The 20,108-nt window shown below is 41.1% G+C and overlaps 1 protein-coding gene across 3 annotated transcripts in view; it reads right to left on the bottom strand.

The window, feature by feature from the left end:
• The window catches only part of LOC137638528 (uncharacterized), a 79,373-nt gene extending 61,224 nt beyond the window's left edge, over positions 1-18,149 (bottom strand). For all 3 annotated transcript variants that reach the window (XM_068370651.1, XM_068370652.1, XM_068370653.1), the window contains exons 1-2: positions 18,066-18,149; positions 5,309-5,471 (exon numbers count right to left, since the gene is read on the bottom strand). In XM_068370651.1, coding sequence (XP_068226752.1) covers positions 5,309-5,440 — 132 coding nt within the window. In that variant the 5' untranslated portion in view covers positions 5,441-5,471; positions 18,066-18,149. The remainder of the gene's footprint in view (positions 1-5,308; positions 5,472-18,065) is intronic.
• Between the last annotated feature and the right edge of the window lie 1,959 nt (positions 18,150-20,108).

Below are 20,108 nucleotides of genomic sequence, written 5' to 3'. Positions count from 1 at the left end.
ATGGCACGTAACATATCCCGCATTGATGGTTCCTGAGTGCTAGTAGAGGGTTCAGGCACAACTACTACTGGGGAAGGATTAGGTTCAGGGGCATGGGAGGAGGAAAATTCTAACGATTTAGAGGAACTTCTCCTCACCCTATCTCTCTCTAGCTGACGAGAATACTTGTCAAACTCTAGCCAGTCGAATTCCGAAAGAACCACGCACTCATCACACCGATCTCCTAATTGACAGGTTTTACCCCGACAATTAGAACACACAGTATGTGGGTCGAGAGAGGCCTTTGGAAGACGTTTGTTACAATCCCTAGCATTACATTTATGAAATTTAGGAATTGGAGAAGGGTCAGCCATTTTGAAAAGTCAAAGAAAGTCCAAAAACAATCCAAAGTCATCAACAATTAAATCTATCCAAAAAAGAATTCAAGAGTTTATTGAAGATAAAACACCTGCACTGCAAAAGCTCGCACCAAAAAGAAGTACTTCACCAAGACTGTTGAAAAACTCCAGGTTAACAGCGAGTAATGGAATCAACTTGTCGATCAGACCGACAGAGAAGAACTGGAGCTGTTTACATGTATATGCGGTATCTGGCCGATAGTTGGCGCTGGTGGGCACACCCGCAACCTTCATAGCGATCGCTCACGAGTTTTTGTGTTTTTCTGTCGAGCCGCCGGAGACGTCAGCTATTATATATTCACCGGCTAAGTTAAATATTTAAAAACAATTTTTGAGAATGAGTGAGTTTCCACATACAAGGAATACTGTAATACAAAAACTGAATCTACATATTCAGAGTAAGGAAGCATTACATAGATTTCCATCTGCACTTGACATTTTGGCGTTACTAAAAGTTATATATCATATCTTAACTTCTTGACATCAAAATAGAGAAATCTTAAAATTCCTACAACATCTTTCTACATTATAAAAGCCAATTTTCAAAACAAAATTCATTATTTCAACACCTATCATATATTTATATTCATATAGGATTCAAGAGCCAGCTTTCTGCCGTGAGCAGTGGATACGAGTTACTCTCTTGACATGAACAGCTCAATCCTGAGTTGACACCTTAACACCGATGTCAACACTGTGACAGTACTAGAAAAAGCTTACATATTTCAGTTTGCTACTCATCCCACTAGATTGTCGGGTGGTGATAAGGAATCTACAAATACTGGGTTGGTATTAAACTAAAATAACAACGATTGTGAAAATTTACTCTGCATGAATCTTACACAAATTTAATAAGCTAACATCTCTAACCTTCTGATGCATCGGGCACTACAAAAAGAAAATTGTAAAAGTCCGGATTTGGAGAAGTTACTTCTACAACTCATTTTATCAGGAGATTCTCCACTTCAAGTTGAAGAGTGAAAGATTCGCCGAGGTTATTTACATGAGAAGGGATGGGTAACAGAGAGAGAAGTTACTTTTACAATACAACTCATTTTATCAGGAGATTCTCCTCTTAAAGTTGAAGAGAAAAAGATTTGTTGAGGTTGCTTACGTATGAAGGGATGGGTAAGAGAACTCGTAAAAGGAAGATCCTTCGCTGGACAAAAGTAATAACCTTAGTTGAGGCCAATAATCTCTAGTGTGATAATTTCTCTCGAAAGCAATAAATTCCCTTGAAATGGGTCTGTACGGATTTTTTTTGCAATGGCCATTGGATCTGCTTTTACGTAACCATGGTAAAGCTTCTGTACTATACTGTACATCAAAATATAATAAATTTTAAAAGTAATCTGTATTTTTCCTATCTTTACAAATCTGAGCCTTTTAAAATAGGAAACTTCTTCAAAGAAGTGGAACAGCTGTTGAATTAATGAAGGCGTCAAAAGGTGATGAGGTCAGGTGAGTAATCCTGCCTACTTTCCAGTCCAACTTTTCACTTTTGACTTCAGTTCAGGACTGACAGGGGTTGTTTTAAAGGTCACTCATGAATGGCAGAGGCAGGGGACAAGACAATGTCCTAGAGATTGACCATAAATACAAATGATCAGTACCCAAGCCTACTCTCCTTCAAACTAGGACAAGAGAGGTTTAGACAATGGCCGTTGATGACACAGCAGATAGACCTCGAGGTTTTACCAAAACTCCCTTTCCTAGCTCACAAGGATGTTGAGGTTTCAGACACTACTAAAAATTATCAAGTCCCATCCAACAGACTGCCAGGCAAGGACATTTCCAGTAGGCTATTAGAAGTTTAACATTCAAGGACAGATTTGTATACCGTATCATGTGCAAGTCTTTATTTCTTTTAAATAGGGAGACTCACTATTTGTTATTAAGAAATTGCTCTAGAACTGAATTACTGTGGTTGGTTAGTTTTCTTCCCTGAAATATGCCAGTCTCACTGGTCCTTTAAGGAAGTGAGGGAGATGATTCCAGCAACCTCCTGTCAGCCGATCATAGGGATGAGCGGGCTAAAAAGGCCTGGCCTATACTTGGTCATGTACCTGGTACTCTATCAATGAAGGAATCTTTTTCCTTTTACCAAAATGAAATACTTGACACATGATGATCAATGAGTTTGGGTATTCATTCCACCATACTCCCCCTTAAGGAAAAACTATTTACACACCTGCTTTAATAGGAAAGGTGCTCAGAGGTGTCACTTACCAGCATCAATGTCAGATCCAACACATAATGGTACAACCTCATCATCAACAGGGGAGGGGAAGGAAAGAGGAAGCAGAAGAACCTTTCATTCCAACTATCATTCAGACTTACATTGACACATTACCAAAGATACTTTTTATCCTGTATGGGACCTAGGCTGGCCACACAATTTCTTGAGCAGCCATCGGAGGGCCAAGAACAGAAGTATCAAAAGGCTTATGAGTATACCCACTTACACGGAAGGCAGTCAAGGTTGTTTGGCTCTTTCAAACTACTGCCCTCATCACCTGGCAAACTGCTAGATTATTTTGGAAGGTCAATGTGGGACCAATACCCAATTTGGTGAGCTCTCATATGAGCTGGTACCTCAATTCCCTCAATGGTTGAATCACAAGCTTATCTTATCTTACAAAGCCAGAACAAGATTGTACTCTTTGACATCTCTCTTTATAGTTCGGCCAGTGCTAAGGAAGAGTCGCCGAGACCGAGGTCCCAAGATACAGAGCCCCTAAGGGGCACAAAAGCACCTCCTCATGATTACCACCTGACACTTCAAGCAGAAAAGATAAAGGTGGTTTTGAACTTGGGGACATGTGCTAAGGGATTAGGGGTTATGGGCACGAATTTGAGCACAATACTAAAGGAGGCCGCCTTCCAACCCACGCTCCTAACGTCAAGACAGTTTTGATAGATCTATGTATGACCTTGTCATAGGTGCAAGAGACAAAAACTCTGTTCACATCCCCTCCGGGGCCCTGAGGTCCACAGGTCTGCAAGACTGCTCGAAGCTACTCATGAGTATAGACAGCTCCCATGTGGAGGAGAGGTCTACGCCCTTCAGTTGGAAAACTGAGCATAAGGCTGAGAGGTAGCCTTTCACAGCCATGACTGACAGCTGCTTCTCTCAGCGAAGATAAGAAAGTCTACAATCTGCATCATCAATGCTCCAACTTGAGAAGTACCCCTTCTATGACCCCAATACCAAAAATGGCCCACTTTCCCTAGTAGATAGTTACAGAGGACCATCATAGGTACTCATACATCTCCTATGCAGTCACTCACAAAAACTTTTGCTTGGAGGAGATATTGGGGTGCAAGTGACTTCCCAGATAGGTGGTACCTTTGGAAGTGCGGCTGGAAAAAAAGCGAGTTCCAAGGGGGTAGTTCTCTCTTGACCTCAACTAAAAGTGCTTACAGATTGCGATACTACTCGGCTTGTGTCTATCAGGGAGTTACCAGGGTCATCCTGAGACCTGGCATGATCAACACTTAGTTGATTTGCCAGCAAATCAGGCTGAATGGGGGAAATATATGAATGTCCAGGTGATCCAATGAGTGTTGGAGAGCATCCTTGAACAGGGGACCAGAACACCAGGAGTTTTCTGTTTAGCATGTAACAAACAGGCTGATTAATAGTAAGTTACACAAGGGAAGAAGCCTTTCTGCTATGCAGGGATGTATGAACCACTCTGATGATCCTACAACCTACGCCGGGCGACTGCTAGAACATTACTCTTGTCAGAGATGTATGTGACAGAGAACTCTATGGTGTGGTACGGCGCCAAGACGTACTGTCAACTTACAAATGGAGAAAACCTGCCGACTAGCTTGCTAATGTTAGCTACTACGGGATTGCTTTCGCTCATCAACAATATCGCATTCCTCATCAGACGTCCTTGGAGAGGTTGCTGCAAAGCACTAGAAGTGAAATACATTGATGGGCAGACACCTTTCTTTTGCCGACCACACACCTGATACAATCAGGACAACCAAGTGTGTGCCCCTCCCCTGAGATCAGTTGAATGTCTAAAAGCGGGAAATTGAGGGGGACTCCCTTTGTAAGTTTTTTGTCCAGCCACCAGGTAAAATTGCCCTGTACTCAAGGTAAAATAGCTCCGTATCCAAGGTAAGATTGTTCTGTACCACATGAAAAATTGCCCTTGTCTCACAACCCTAGATGATTTTTCACAATTCTGACCATTCTTTTCATTCTATCTTCCCAGACAGTAGCATCCTGTTCGTTATACTAGGTATGCAGTTAATTCTAATAGCCATGCCTTCTCCATAATGAGGCTCAATACCTGTACTACACAGTTGAATTTCCATAATTCCAAGAGGTTGGGAGTTATGACCCTTAACATAAGCTAAAAACTCCCTCTCAGAATAACCATTGCATCCTTACAAGTACCTTGTAGATTGCATAATGATACCTCTACACATAACACAACATAGAATAAAGATCGAATTTAAAGATATACATTTCGGTCTCCCAAAAACCAGCAAAGAATCTCAAAGAACTAGAATTTAAAATGACATGAATAAATAGTTTATAATGCAAACAAAAAAGAACAAAAATACCAAGCAATAGTCTAGCCATGATTATATAGTACAATGACCTCATGAAATATTTGAAAAAAAAAAAAAATAAACAGAAACATGAGAGCTGACCAAAAAGTTGTTACCCGTTTGCAGCAGGAAGAAAACTAAATATGTAAGCATAGGCTAGTACTGTAACAATAGTGACACTGGATGATAAGCAAATGTAACTCAAAGATAGGCAATTCAAAACCAAACATTAACTCTTCTGATTTTTGTTGTTGTTGAAAGCTGCTGTTTGTATTACTGTATACAATACAGTATATACATATATTATGCAGGGTCTTGAAATATAATGACTGTACCTTACTAAGACAGCGTTCATGGGCCTCTTCAGCCTGCTTAAGTACTGAATTTATGGATTTTAGTGCTACAGTGTTGTTGTCTTCCAAGTCACTTTCGGAGCAGCTAAAATCTGATAACATAGGTAGATCCATCGTCTGCAGAAATGTTGATTTCTATACACTTCTGGAAAAGACAAAATACAGTTAATTAAAAAGTACATATAATGTAAGTTTAGGTACTAAGTTTACAATAAATATTTTCTTGGAACAAAGTATAGAGTAAACCTACAAAATTTTAAGAATCCATACTGAAGCCTATAATCTGATATTTAAGGGATTTTGACGAAGGAAAAATCTATTTCTGGGAAGAGGCCTGTGACGCCCGGTGAGAAAGGTCCTTCCTTATACCTTTCCTAATATAAATCTTCCAAATATACTAGAGAAAGATAAAAGCATGGAATGCAGAGGTTACAACCCTCGCGCGAACACCTTGTAGGTGTCGTGTATTAAACAAAGGCGTGTGTAAACCACTATTCACAGGTTGTCTTCCATTTGGATAATCCCTTCATCAATGGGGAGGGCCGTGACAGGCCCTAGATAACATGGTTGAACTCCCCAACGACACCTACCACGCGCGCCCTCTAGGACATCCTTCTGCAAGAACATATGGCTTGGCAAGGAAAAAGAGGGGTGGGGTCCGTATCAAATAACCGGGAAGGGTTTCACCGGGCGTCACAGGCCTCTTCCCAGAAATAGATTTTTCCTTCGTCAAAATCCCTTTTCTGGGGGGCCTGTGACGGCCGGTGAGAATGTACCAGAGAATGCCTTCCAAGCCCAATAAATTAATAACATAATAAGGAGAAAACAAACACCATGTAAGGCAATAATATAATACTGTAAGTAAACATAAATCATAAACTAGCCATAGGCATAGGGGATGTAATGCTAAAATAATATGAGGACCAGGGATCACCTGAGTGTCCCGTCGTGAAAGGAATCAACCTTACATGTCTAAGCATATCTAAACTTTACAGGAATGATAATTACAATAACAGTTAAATCATAACAATTAAACATGGCAAAATAACTTAGGGCTAACGAACCACCCAGGAGAGTGGCGACGTGGTGTGAGAGGTGGTCAGGAGGGAGGAGAGAAGAGATGGAATAAAGAAATAATCAGAGATTAATGGGGGGAGATAAGACTCCCCGCTGCAACCGTAGGGTATTTAAGGGCCTGTAAGTTCTTTAGATAGTGGCGTTTGAAAACCATAGGAGACTTCCAACCCGTGTATTTTTTAAGGTCATCAAAGTCCATGTTCTGGAAGTAATTGATAGAGGTAGCTATTGACCGTATATCATGAGCATGGGGAAATGATTCCGGGTTAGCATGTTTAATGAAGTAGAGGATTTGTTGTCTGATACCTTGAATGGTCAAAGTACCACCTTGTTCCCTGATAAATAAGGGGCCAGACGAGCGGGTGGCAGATCTAGCTAAAAAGGTCCTGAGAGTAGTGACTGGACACAGCGAAGGATCCTGGGGAAGAGAGATGATCTTCCAAGGGGACCACCTATTTTGCGGGTCCTCATTTTTTGCTAGGAAAGCTCTGTCTGGGGTAAGCAGTACTTCGCCTGTAGGGAGGAAATCTATGTTTTCCGGGTTACGTGAGAGCGCTGCTAGTTCTGAGATTCTAGCACCTGAGGCCATAGCTGATAGAAATAACGTCTTCCTAAGCAGAGTGATATAAGAGCAGGACTCGTTGTCAGTGTCCGACGCGAGTTCGAGGACATTGTTCAGAGACCAAGAGACTTTTTGTGGCCGATCCAACGGCCGAAGCCTAGCACATGCTTTTGGAATAGATGAGAAATAGGAATCAGCTAGATTAATGTTAAACCCAACCAGGAATATCTTCTTCAGAGCTGACTTGATGGTAGTTATAGTGCTAGCTGCCAAGCCCTTGTCAAATAAGAACCTAAAGAACGAGATGGCTAAATTCGGAGTCATACGAGTGTGGTCTGAATTCTTTAAGAAACCTGCTAATTTCTTAACAGCCGAATCATATTGACGAATTGTCGAGTCCCTTTTGTCCGCTTCGATGAAGAGAACGTTTTCCGGGTCAATGTTTGCGTCTTTATGAGCTGCAAACTTCATGAAGTCCACAAAGTTAGGGTTTTGGCTATCCTTGAGGAATCTGACACAGTCTGTGTTTGAATTACTTGGGTTAGTTTGGGGAATGGAATCCGGAAGGGTCGGAGTTTCAGCTCGAGGAGGAGAGGAAACCAACTGCTCTTTGGCCAGTGAGGTGCTACTAAGGCCACTGTCCCCCGGAAGGAGCGTAGTTTGTGCAATACTTTCATTAGAAGATTCACTGGTGGAAATAGGTAAATCTTCCTCCAATGGTTCCAATCCAGGGTTAATGCGTCTATGGCATAAGCCTGAGGGTCCATGTTTGGTGTCACATAACAAGGAAGTTTGTGATTCATCTGAGTTGCGAATAGATCTACCTGAAGGCCCGGAACCAGCCTGAGTATCCACTGGAATGAAATTATGTCCAGAGACCATTCTGATTCCAGTGGTTTCATCCTGGATAGTGAGTCCGCTATCACATTCTGGACTCCCGCTAGGTGGGTTGCTGACAGGAACCAGTTCTTTTCTGCTGCCAAGGTGAAGATAGTGACCAGGATCTGATTCAGGTTGGGCGACTTGGATCCTCCTCTGTTGATGCAGTGTACTACGGCTGTGCTGTCTGACACTACTCTGATGTGGGTCGACCTCGGAGGAGAGAGCCTCTTCAGGGTCAAGAACACTGCCATGGCCTCGAGAACATTGATGTGGAAGTGTTTCATGGCGGGTGACCAAGAGCCCTGAAACATCTGACGTTCGTAGTAACCCCCCCATCCACTCAGAGACGCGTCTGTATGAATTGTCACTTGTGGGGGGGGGAATTGAAGAGGAACCGATTTGGAAAGGTTCTTCGATTCGGACCATGGCTGTAATCTCATTTTCAAGACAGAGGGGATTTTCGAGACCTTGTCTCTTAAAGGTACTGTGGCTCTCTTTCTCCAAACTCGATTGATGTCTTTGAGTTTGGCTTTCAATAGGCGATCTGTTACTGAGGCGAATTGCAGAAGGCCGAGGATTTTTTCTAAGGCTCTTCTGGACACCTGCCTGTGTTTTAGAAAATTCTTGACCTTGGAAGCTATTTCTCTTACCTTTTTGGGAGGTAGAACCAGCTTGTGCCGTGCAAGGTCCCACTGTATGCCTAACCATTCGAAGCGGTCTGATGGAAGTAGGCGGGATTTTTGGAGATTGACCCGAAATCCCAGGTTGGCGAGAAAACGAAGTACTTTCTTCGTAGCTCTGTTGCACTCCAGGGCTGACCGAGCCCAAATAAGCCAATCGTCCAGATAAGCAACGATCTGAATCCCTTGGTTCCTGAGTTGTTCTAGCACCGTCTCTCCCAGTTTCGTGAATATCCTGGGTGCAATGTTGAGGCCGAAGGGCATGACTTTGAATGCAAAGGCTTTCCTGCCTAGACGGAAACCTAGGTAAGGAGAGAAGTTTCGAGCTATTGGTACGTGATAATAGGCGTCGGTAAGATCGATAGAGGTGGTGACGGCCCCACGGGGAAGCAGGGTACGTACCTGAGAGATGGTCAACATCCGGAACTTGTCGCAGAGGATGTAAGAATTTAGCTTTGACAAGTCCAGGACCACTCTCAATGCCGACGAGCCTTTCTTCGGAACTGTGAACAGGCGGCCTTGGAACTTCAGCGATCGAACCCGTTTGATTGCTTTTTTCTGTAGTAACTCGGTGGTGTACTCTCTCAGAATGGATGTGGGTCTCTGGAAGAAGGTCACTGGTGGAGGAGGGGAACCTTGTGACCATTTCCACCCCAAGCCTTTGGAGACTATGCTGTGAGCCCACGGACTGAAGGTCCAACGGTCTCGAAAGTGGTAAAGTCTCCCCCCTACCAGAACTATATCATTGCGAGGGAGTGAATCTAGGTTCTTTCCCTCCTCGAGAACCCCTTGTCCTAGGTCCGCCTCGTTGACGGAACTGTCCTCTAGCCCTGTAGCTACCTCTCTGGTGTCCACGAAAGGGACCTGAGGGTCCGTAGCTAGGGATGTATGCGGGTGAGGGCATCCAAACAGGGTTGGGTTGGGTACCTGGGGGAGCAGTGAGGTAGACCACCTGTTGAGGGTGTTTCGGCTGTAGAGGAGACGAAGCAGTGGGAGACTGTGAAGACGAGTGGGCAATCGACGATTGTTGGTAGTGACCTCGGCTCGTCTTGTAAGGGGCAAACCTCTGTTTCTTCCTGAAGAAGTTTTGTTTTTGCCCTTCAACCCTCTTTTTGGCAGTGAGGCCCCACCTCACTTGCAAATTTTGATTTGCTCTCGCAGCGTCTTGTAGTACCTTGTTCACCTCCTCCTGAGGAAAAAGGTTCTTACCCCAGCAGGGGGAAGCTATCAGCCTATTCGGTTCATGCCTGATCGTGGCCTCAGAAAGAACGTGCTTCCTGCAACTAACCCGAGCCGAACAAAACTCGTGTAAGTCGATTTGGAAGGACAGAGACAGGTTCTTTGTGAATACCCGGAACATGGTCTCGGTCGGGTAAAGTGAGGTTAGGGACTCCACGGAGGTAATGGAGTGGAGAGACCTAGCCAACCTATTCCGTGCCTCAAACTCAGTCTTGAGAAGAATATCTGGTAATTTAGGAAGCTTCTCGGAGAACAGATTAGAGGCACAGTCTGGGTCTAACTTCCCTACTGTGAAAGTAGCGGGGGCATCATCCCAGATAGTAACGGTACTCGGAATGAGCATGGAGGTGGGATCGGTCTCTTTAAGAGCTGGCATGGCAGAACCTTCTTTGATAGCCTGAAAAGTAAGAGCTGCCACTTTATCTGTAATAGGCAAGGTAATACCTGGAGAAGCTGTAAATATGGTGTAGGCTCCTTTGTGTGGGGTGAGCTTGGAATTAGTGCAACCCCAGTCTGACAACGTCCTGGCCCAGAAAGATTGGGCCTGCTCTTTAGGGAATATTACCGTTTCCTTCGGTACCTTGTCTAACCTAACCAAGGCATGTTCTTTCAATCGCACGAAGCCGTTGAATGGGAATTCTAGTCCCGGAGGGTAAAATTCTAAGTCCTCTAGAGGACGGGTGCCTATGCCCTCTAGAGTTATGGCACCATCAATATATGGAGCATGTAAGGCAAACCTCCAAGGGTTGTTTTTCTCGAAGGGAGGTAACTTCGATGCGTCCGGGGCTGAAGGAGGGGGCATCTGAGTTCCGGAACGGATGAGACTTGCCACCATATCTTTGAGCTCCGTCATAGCTCCTCGGTCTGCCCTAGACTGTTGAAGATATTGTTGTATCTGCTCTTTCACAATATCCCTGACCATGGCGGCGGATAAAGGGGGCTCCCGAGCTTGATCCTCTAACGAAGCCCTGGACTTAGTAGACTTTGACTTCTTAGGAGTCACGGTTTTAGGTATAGCAATATGAACATCAGGATCCTTTGAGGGTCCCGGAACCGTGACACTGATAATGGCAAAGCTGAAGGCTTAAAGGTACGTAGTGGCTTCACCTTGGGTCGTACAGGAATGGAGGAACCTAGAGGAGAAGCCGTAGGTTTATCAAAGCCGTGAAAGGAAGTAGAAGAGGAAGGAGTGTGGGGTGAAAGGGGGTCCACCAACTCAACACCACCTACCTGCTCATCCATGGGTTCCTCGTCCAGACCTAGGTAGGGCTCGGCCTCCGTCACTAAAACCTCTTCCTCAGTTAGAATGGTTTCTCTAATCACTTCAATTAACGGGGCCGCTGTCTCCGGTGGAACTGCTGCAGTAGTAGAGCCTGGGAATAGGCGAGAAGCCATGTCTCCATCAAGAAGATAGGGTGCGCCAGCAGGCGCATTCCTCCCAAACCCTGACACCCAAGGCCGGAGAGTAGCTCTCGCCTCCCTGAGAGATTCATCATCAGCCTGAAAGAGGAGAGGGAATTAATGATGAAGTCAAAACTGAAGTCAATATACAAAGAGCAATTAATTCTTCGCAAAGAATATTAACAGGGACACTAGAACCAACTTACCTCCTCGCTCAGGAGTAGGGCTGACAGCCCATAGCAGAGCATGCATGCCTCCGGAAACCATATCGTATAGGGGGCTTGTCCCGGTTCCCGAGAGAAGGATATGGCGCAATGGGCATGGGCCCGGCATAGATCATGGCCCATGGGATCAGTAAAGGCAGCGGAGCAGCCCCTGGCAGTGCAGCGGACTTTCTGTAAAAAGAAAGAAGACATAAGTCTGGATGTTCCTTGAGATTCTTGTCATTGACTTATGAATCAGAAACACTTAAATCTTAATTAATGTGTGAGTATGGTAGTAGCTAACACCTTAATAAAATAAGAAATTATAATAGAAAACCAGTAACCACATAGCATGAATCTCTAAACTTCATCGATATCACACTGTTAACTCCGGTTCTGGACTCCTGCTTGATCTCTGTTTTTACCGGAGGTCCGGTAGCAAAGGCCTGTCATCGTGAAATCGTGACCGTCTCCGGTACGATAACATTATCCTCAATGAATGAGTTATCTCCAGTGAAGCCGGAGATACGATGAAAACGGGGGCCTTAACTGTGTAATTGTGATCAAACATGACAAAGGTTCGTGTGTAAAAGGCTTCAGCCGGAGTCCAAGTGCCGGATTTCACCGTTGCACTCCAAAAATCTGCTCCGGAACGATAACTAGTTCTCACCCAATGAGTATCCATTATAGCGGAGCATAACTCAAGGCGGAGCCAAGCATAACTCAAGGCGGAGCTAAGGGTGTCGGTATAAAACGACCCCAATTAATGACTCATACACTAACGTACCTAATAATAGTGTTAGCTTTATTAACAGTAACCACATCAATAAATCGTTTATAATATTAAACGTACTATCATCAATTCTGATACTGAGAAGAGGCCTGAATAACCCGTGATCGTATAAAAACGGAGAACGGGAAATTCACCTCTCTTACTCAAAGAAAACGAGAGAAAGGATAACTCATACCTGTAGAACAGGAAACGAGCACTCTATGCTTTCGCTCTCAAGGTTACATATTAAAAATTAACATCACACAATAAATAAGAAAATTAATAAAATTGATTGCTTTTCTTAGTAATAGTAATAACGAAGAATAACGACAACGTAACCAAAAAACAAGGATATAGTCTAAAACGAACCCTCCAGGAGGGTACCAATTAACAGACTAAATCGCTAAGCTTTAAATCGTTACTATGCTTTAAAACGCTAAGCCTTAAATCGTTACTATGCTTTAAAACGCTATCTTAAATCGCTATTCTTCGTAGGTCCAAATTGGACTTGCAAGCAAATAAATACCATAGTAAAAATTAATAATAATTAATGATAACATAAAAGGCCATAAAACGTAAGTGATATAACCTATCCGACAGAGTACCAGATGGGCAAAATTAACTAGAAAATTTACCGAAGCGAACATACCCAAAATGGCTGCCGATATCTCGGCAGGACAATCGCTTCCAAAACTAAAAACCACCATAATGGAAATAGAACAAATGCCCGGTACTGTCAAAAGCTGCCAAAACAAACTATGGTACTTAACATTGGTAAGGGTGAAGTAACAACGTCAGTCATGTTGAAATAACGAGAAATTCTTCGAAAAAACACTGTGCCCAAAAAAACTATGCTTGCTTAAAGTCCAATTAAAGAAGGATGTCCTAGAGGGCGCGCGTGGTAGGTGTCGTTGGGGAGTTCAACCATGTTATCTAGGGCCTGTCACGGCCCTCCCCATTGATGAAGGGATTATCTAAATGGAAGACAACCTGTGAATAGTGGTTTACACACGCCTTTGTTTAATACACGACACCTACAAGGTGTTCGCGCGAGGGTTGTAACCTCTGCATTCCATGCTTTTATCTTTCTCTAGTATATTTGGAAGATTTATATTAGGAAAGGTATAAGGAAGGACCTTTCTCACCGGCCGTCACAGGCCCCCCAGAAATATCAATTACACCAATGGAAAAGAAACATAAGACACTTATTTATCAGGCAGAACTTCGTTAGAAGAAAACACTTACTCCATTTTTTTATTTAAAAGGTAAAACAAATCAGATCACCAGTAGAACTGTCACCCCAAGACCTACAGGTGAGGATTCAGCAGTGACGATTCTATAAATGGGGTTCGTTTTCAACTACCTTAAAAATTATCCCCGAAATAATCATCCATGGGGCTTCCGAGCACAGCTCAACATGCACCGCATGCCAAAACATAGGAGCAGCGATGTTATGTTAATTTTGCGAGTGAAACGAGCCACGGCGGAGCAAAAATTTCCCAAGGTTATTATTTTTTAATAAATTTTTAAAAATGTGTAATAAATTTTTAAAAATTTCATTTCTCAAACTCCATAGCAATCTATTATCTTTGTACAAATTATAAACATGGTGATGATTCTACAGGTAAATATACATGTGATATACCCGGGGGGATGATTCTACATGTAGGATTTTCTTGGGTGACTATTCTACAGGTGGAGATTCTGGGGTTACAATTCTCCAGGCGATCCAACAGATCTATATGCACTACATATCAGAAAATATAGTGGAGTTTCAATTACACATACATATTAAAGACTTCAACTCAGCCATAGTATACCATTCACTCTTACATTAGTAGTATAGTAAGATTTCCGACCACTGTACATGATTTTATGATTCCAGATCTTGGTAAACCAGCGTAAGGTTCTTGATTGTGGTAGTCAATAATATTGTATGGTTCCTGATCACAGAAAATTATCATAAAGTTCCCAATTGCAGTAAGAAATAATTGTGTTCCCTATCGTGGTAACGAATCATAAATTTCTAATGGGAAATGCCAATTGTGGAGAAAAAGCGTTAGGCAACCAGTTTGCAGGGCACAAGGATGCTTCAGAGATTGTGAAGGTAAAACAGTTCCTCCTTTGCTTAAAGTAGAGTAGACGGCTCTATACTCACTTTTCAAAGGAAAATGCAATCATTTGTGCTTCTGTGTTTGACAGTAAGCAGAGCAATGAGACACAATTTGACCCCATTCCTGCTTTTCTGAAGCTAAATTGACTAATTTAGTAAATTTATTTAATAAAAAGAGATAGATAAGTATACTGTATCATTAATTATGTAATATTGTAAACTAAGAAAGCTTTAAAAAAATTTCTTTCGATAAATATATTTGGCAATCAATGTACACAAGTGAGGTATTGCATGTGATGAATAATATATGATACTTTAATTTCTAGCGAAACTGAAATTCGTTATAAGAAATGGACGTGTGCTGGCTAGTTTGGGATTTTTCTTTATGTTTAATGGGGGCTGGGGTATAATAACTTACATATCAGTCGATTAAAATGTGAAGTCTGTCTTCACTTTCTGAGGCATAATAACTTACTTATCGGTCAATTAAAATGTGAAGTCTATCTCTCACTTTAAGCCCATTGTTTACATCTGGGAGACTGATGTTGAGTTACTGCGCAAGCGTTTCTTGCATTCACTTTGGCCAGCTTTTGTTTTTTGTATGACGTAATCATTACCTGGCTTTATTAACCAATTAGAAGCTTCCAAATATTTAGCACAAATTCCCGGATGTTGTTCTACAACAACCATCTTTTTTCCACCCCTCCCTTCAGTTTGAGTTAAACCACCATCACATAAAGACATCTTCAAGAGGGAACTTAAGGGAAGTACAATCTATTTTGAAGTTTAGTGTAATTTCATCTATGTATGCAATTAATTAGGATGGAAATGCTCTGCGTTTAGTGTATCGCTTTTGTTACCCATGTGTAAGCATTACCGCTTGCCAATACATAGGGAGCTTGAAGTTTTTCTTTATCCGCGAGCGAAGCGAGCGCACGGCGGAGCAAAAACCATCAGAAGGATGTGAAGTGAATCCTAGATAATCATGATACTTTAATTTTCAGCCACTTGCATGAATCATATAGGCCTATTTTTCCAACTGGTTATCTAATGTTTATTTTGCATTTCTGACTATTATTATTGCTGCTAGGTAAGGATACGGCTACAAGGTTAGGTTAAGTTAGGTGGTTTGTTAAGGTTATCTGCTGGCCTTGTTTATTGCTAATTCTACATGCGCCATTATTCGTATGTTAAAATGGATTCTTTAATTCATTCCCCATCCAAAGACCCTGGTTTCCCACTGGGGGTCCCCCAAGATTGGAGAGGTTAACAAATAAGGTAAAAATACTGTTCCTCCTCGAAAAAAAAAAAGGTCAGCTTTAGACAAGGCACTAAGCAATTCATCAGAAAACAAAAATATTATCAAAATTATTAGTGGCAGAACTACTGTATAGAATTACCATACAATCATAAAGCTTAAAGACCTACGGTATGTGATTTGATAGTAAATCTTTGTGTGTGCCCAAACTATTAAACTTTAAAACCTCATGTTATGCCATCACCACTTGTAGGACACTGTCTTTACACATTGAGTAAAGGCAGTAAAATTGTCTAGGCCTAAGTTGTTGCTTATCAAACTTATATTCATTTATGAACAGCACATGGTTATACTTACAATATATTTACCTGCTCACTGTTTGGATATGCTACAATATTCCATGAGTAAGACTGGACTGGATTTAGGACTTTGGGACGAATAGCTTAGCCCTGGGTCCAGTGAGACCATTCAGTATTCCAGTGCAAGTTATGAGAGGTTGGGTAGCAAGAAGGTAGAAAGGAATCAAGAATGCAGATAAAGCAGAGGGATATAAAGCCAGACATCTGGGCACTGAAGGAATGCTGCAAATTACATTAACGCCTACAGTACACAGTTAGGTCCGCTGACAGTAAAATTAATGAGAAGAAACTCGGCATGTTCCCCATAGTGTCATTTCAAGTAAGAGGGAGGCCAACCTCATAAAAAAACTCAATACGTGGTATTTGTTTACAAAACCACGCTCTCCATTTACTCCCAAATTATGTAGTCCTGAAACTCTCCTCTTCTTGTACAGTAATTAGGAGGTTCTTTAAATGCTGGGAAAGCCAAAAATGGCAAGATATGTTGAGCAAGGGGGGATGGGTTATATAAAAAAAAAACTATCTTTGTTTCCTCACTCAACGACCTGGAACTGATACTGTTAATATAGGCAACCAAAGAGAAGTTCGTGATGACAACGAACATTTGATAAACTGCATAATCAAAATATGTACTAATTTAAAAATGGAGCAATTACTCAAAAGTTTCACTCTTTGTGAATTGTATAGTTTGGGGACACTTTTGAGTAATTACTCAATTTTTTAATTTAGTATATATTTTGAATATATATCAAATGTACGCTGGCATCACGAACTTCAGTTTATTTACGCTGACATCCCAAACTCTGTTAGGTTGACTATGTTGACGATGTCACTCCCAGGTCGTTTAGTGAGGAAACAAAGCTAGTTTTTTATGACCCCTCCCCCTTTGCTCAACATCTTGCCATATTTTGCTTTCCCAGCATTTAAGGAACCGGAGCCTTTGTAGGGTGACGGCCATATCCCGTAGAAAACAGGAATATTCTGAACTGTGGCCGTTGTTCTAATAACGATTTTGGCGGGAGAAGCTAACTTAAAAAACCCACCTAACCTATGCTAATAGCCGTATCCTTACACATGGGGGCTTGCCCCCCCCCCCTGGACCCCCCCTTACACAACAGTTTCCTTACCTACGAGTACAACGGGAGAAGCTAACTTATAAATCCCACCTAACCTATGCTAAAAGCCGTGACCTTACCCAGGGGGGCTGCGCCCCCCCAAACCCCCCCTTACACAACATATTTAAGATCCGCAGACCATTTGCAAACATTTTTATTCTATACAAGATAACAGTCGGAGCGATAATAAGCAAATTAGGACGCTTGGCCGTACCGCTACAAACTACCCAAGGAACCTCTAAGTACTGTACAAAAAGAGGAGAGCTGCAGGACTGCATAATTTGGGAGTACTGTAAATGGAGAGCGTGGTCTTGTAAACTAATACCCCCTACATTAGATTAGGAGGGAACATGAAGGTTCCATGTCATCTAATGTTGGAGCACGAGTAAATAATTACCGAATTTACACCAAACTAATTTACCTAGAGGTAACCTGCCTTATGCCCAATGCTATCGTACATTTTAGCATAGGCTACATACCATTGAGTCAACAAGCATAAGAGACAAACAGGCTATTATAATACTGGCCTAGGCCTTCGTGGTACACAGAAGCATTGTATACTTAAGGGAAACAATAACACATTCTTACCAATTAGGAGGGAAAGAATAACACATTCTTACCAAAAAGGAGGGAAAGAATAACACATTCTTACCAAAAAGCAGGGTAATTATAACACATTCTTACCAAAAAGGAGGGAAAGAATAACATTCAAAACAAAGGGTTAACTGTGGGGTTTTACGATCAGCCGACGCCCGACGGTAGCACCGAAGGATAGGCCTAAGCATTCAATTAAGACAAAGTTGGAGAATGTGCAGAGGCCAAGAAGCTCACTCAAGATTTAGTTTAGGCGCTTTGAGGTCTTGTTTTAATAGGAATCAATAAATGAGAATAAAGCCCCTAAATAACTACCCAAGAGATATATACGTCCACATCCACAAGACAGTTTCACGTACGATTTGTCTTTACACTTCAGTAAGCCACAAACCTTTGATTTTTTGGATTTTAATACACTGAATAAAATGCTAAACGATGCATAATAATTCCAGAAAGAAATAAATAGCAACACAAGGAAACTTACTCAAAATCTCAGCAAAAACTTAACGTCTTTCACAAAACAAGGAGATAACAACTGATCACAGGGTGCCGTTCTCTCAGGGTTGCCAGATTATTCGACTGGATTATCGCACATGAGCCTTAAAATTGTCGTTTCTCAACCAAAATTATCGTACACAGTTTCAAAATAATTATTTACGAGTGACATGATTGACTTATTTCAAAATATTTTAGTATAAATGTTTAATCAAACACAAACACATATATGTGTATACATAAGGTATGTATCGTACATCGTACTAGACCTAAAATAATCGTACATGTACGATAATTATCGTACGAATGGCAGCTCTGCGTTCTCTGCAACTCACGAATAGAAACTTCGTTAAGTGTAACAATAACGGTGATTGCAGAAACAATTTTAAAACAAAAAGGAAATTGGAAAATGTCAATACAGTTATGGCCATAACCATAAAATTAAAAATCTCATGAATAGATGCTGTCTGTCATAATGATAATGATAATAATAACAATAATCCTGCTGAGGATGCAGTAGCCAAAGTTATTTCTTCAAGAATGGTGGACACCATTTGCAAATTGCAAGTATAAAGGTGTCGAATGTATTCATTGCCAAAGATACTTATTGATAAATATGTGTATATGATTTGTAAAACATCGTGTAAAAGAAAATTACTTCCTTTAACAATGTAATTTTATTATTTCAAAGAAAGATAGAATTACACGTGATTGAAGAGAGGATGAGATTGATGCCATAAAATGGAAGGAGTTAGGGTAGGTCCGAGATGATCTTGCCAAACTACAATAACTGTTTGTTAAATTGAAAATTATTCGAAACTAACTGAATATATCAAGACTTGACTTTCAAAAGAAGCTGAAGTCTTTCTTGTTTCCTAAATACTTCTGACAATTAACGGAGAATACGCTGTGTGATACTCTTAATAACTAAGAATGTATACGACAAACATACCTCATAGGTCCTATATGCCTAGAGCACAGGGTCTCCTTGTGTGGTAGGATCACGAATACAGCCTTTACAATAAAGTAAATAAGTAAGGGGGGAAAAACATAGGGAGATGATGGGATTGAAACCGACGTAGGCCCTACTGTGGAATAGTGATGAAACTTTGATTAAGTGCCTACCAGTGTGTGTAAGAATATGTCTGGATTGAGTACGGTTCCAAAGAAACAAGAGAGAAGAATACTGTTCCTGTGTAAGGAAGGATAATGGTGACGATATATGTGGTAGCGATTATAGGGACATACCACAACAAGAATTCCTGGCATGATAATAAATATTTCCATAAAGTTATTTTGTTTTTTAGGCTCATGATCACAGGAAAATCAGTTTGGTTTAACATTTGCCAAGGTTAGCTCCTGAAGGCTATAGCTGCCAAGGTTTGAAAGTCATTCATTATATTAGCTTTATTATAAGATTAATTTCATGTTACATTCATCATAGAATTTTACAATATACTTGATTGAATAACACAATACCTTAAGAAAGTACCTTACACCCACCACTCACATTATATATATATATATATATATATATATATATATATATATATATATATATATATATATATATATATATATATATATATAAGTGGGTACTCAACCGACCATATCCATGTAATTAACCAGTCAATGAAAAAATCAACATAGTATGACTAATCACTATGTATGGCATTTATAGATTATGAGAAAGCTTTTGATTCTGTCAAAACCTCAGCAGTAATGAAAGCCCTTCAAGAACAATGAATATAAGAATCTTATGTTAGAACACAGGAAGTACAGCATTTCTAAAATTACATAAAGATAGTGAGAATAATCTGATTGAGAAAGGAGTTAGACAGGGAGCCTCTCATCTCTTCTAAATTATTCCCAGCATGCCTAGAAGTTTTTAAGAATTTGTACTGGGAAAATATAGGAATTGATATTAATGGGAAATACCTTAATAACTTAAGATATGCAGCTGACATAGTTGTGTTTAGTGAATCATATAAGGAATTACAAAAGATAGATTTGAATAGAAAAAATAGAAATG

This window comes from Palaemon carinicauda, chromosome 3, assembly GCF_036898095.1.
Source record: "Palaemon carinicauda isolate YSFRI2023 chromosome 3, ASM3689809v2, whole genome shotgun sequence".
Taxonomy (NCBI): domain Eukaryota; kingdom Metazoa; phylum Arthropoda; class Malacostraca; order Decapoda; family Palaemonidae; genus Palaemon; species Palaemon carinicauda.
This window is presented reverse-complemented; position numbering and strand designations above follow the sequence as displayed.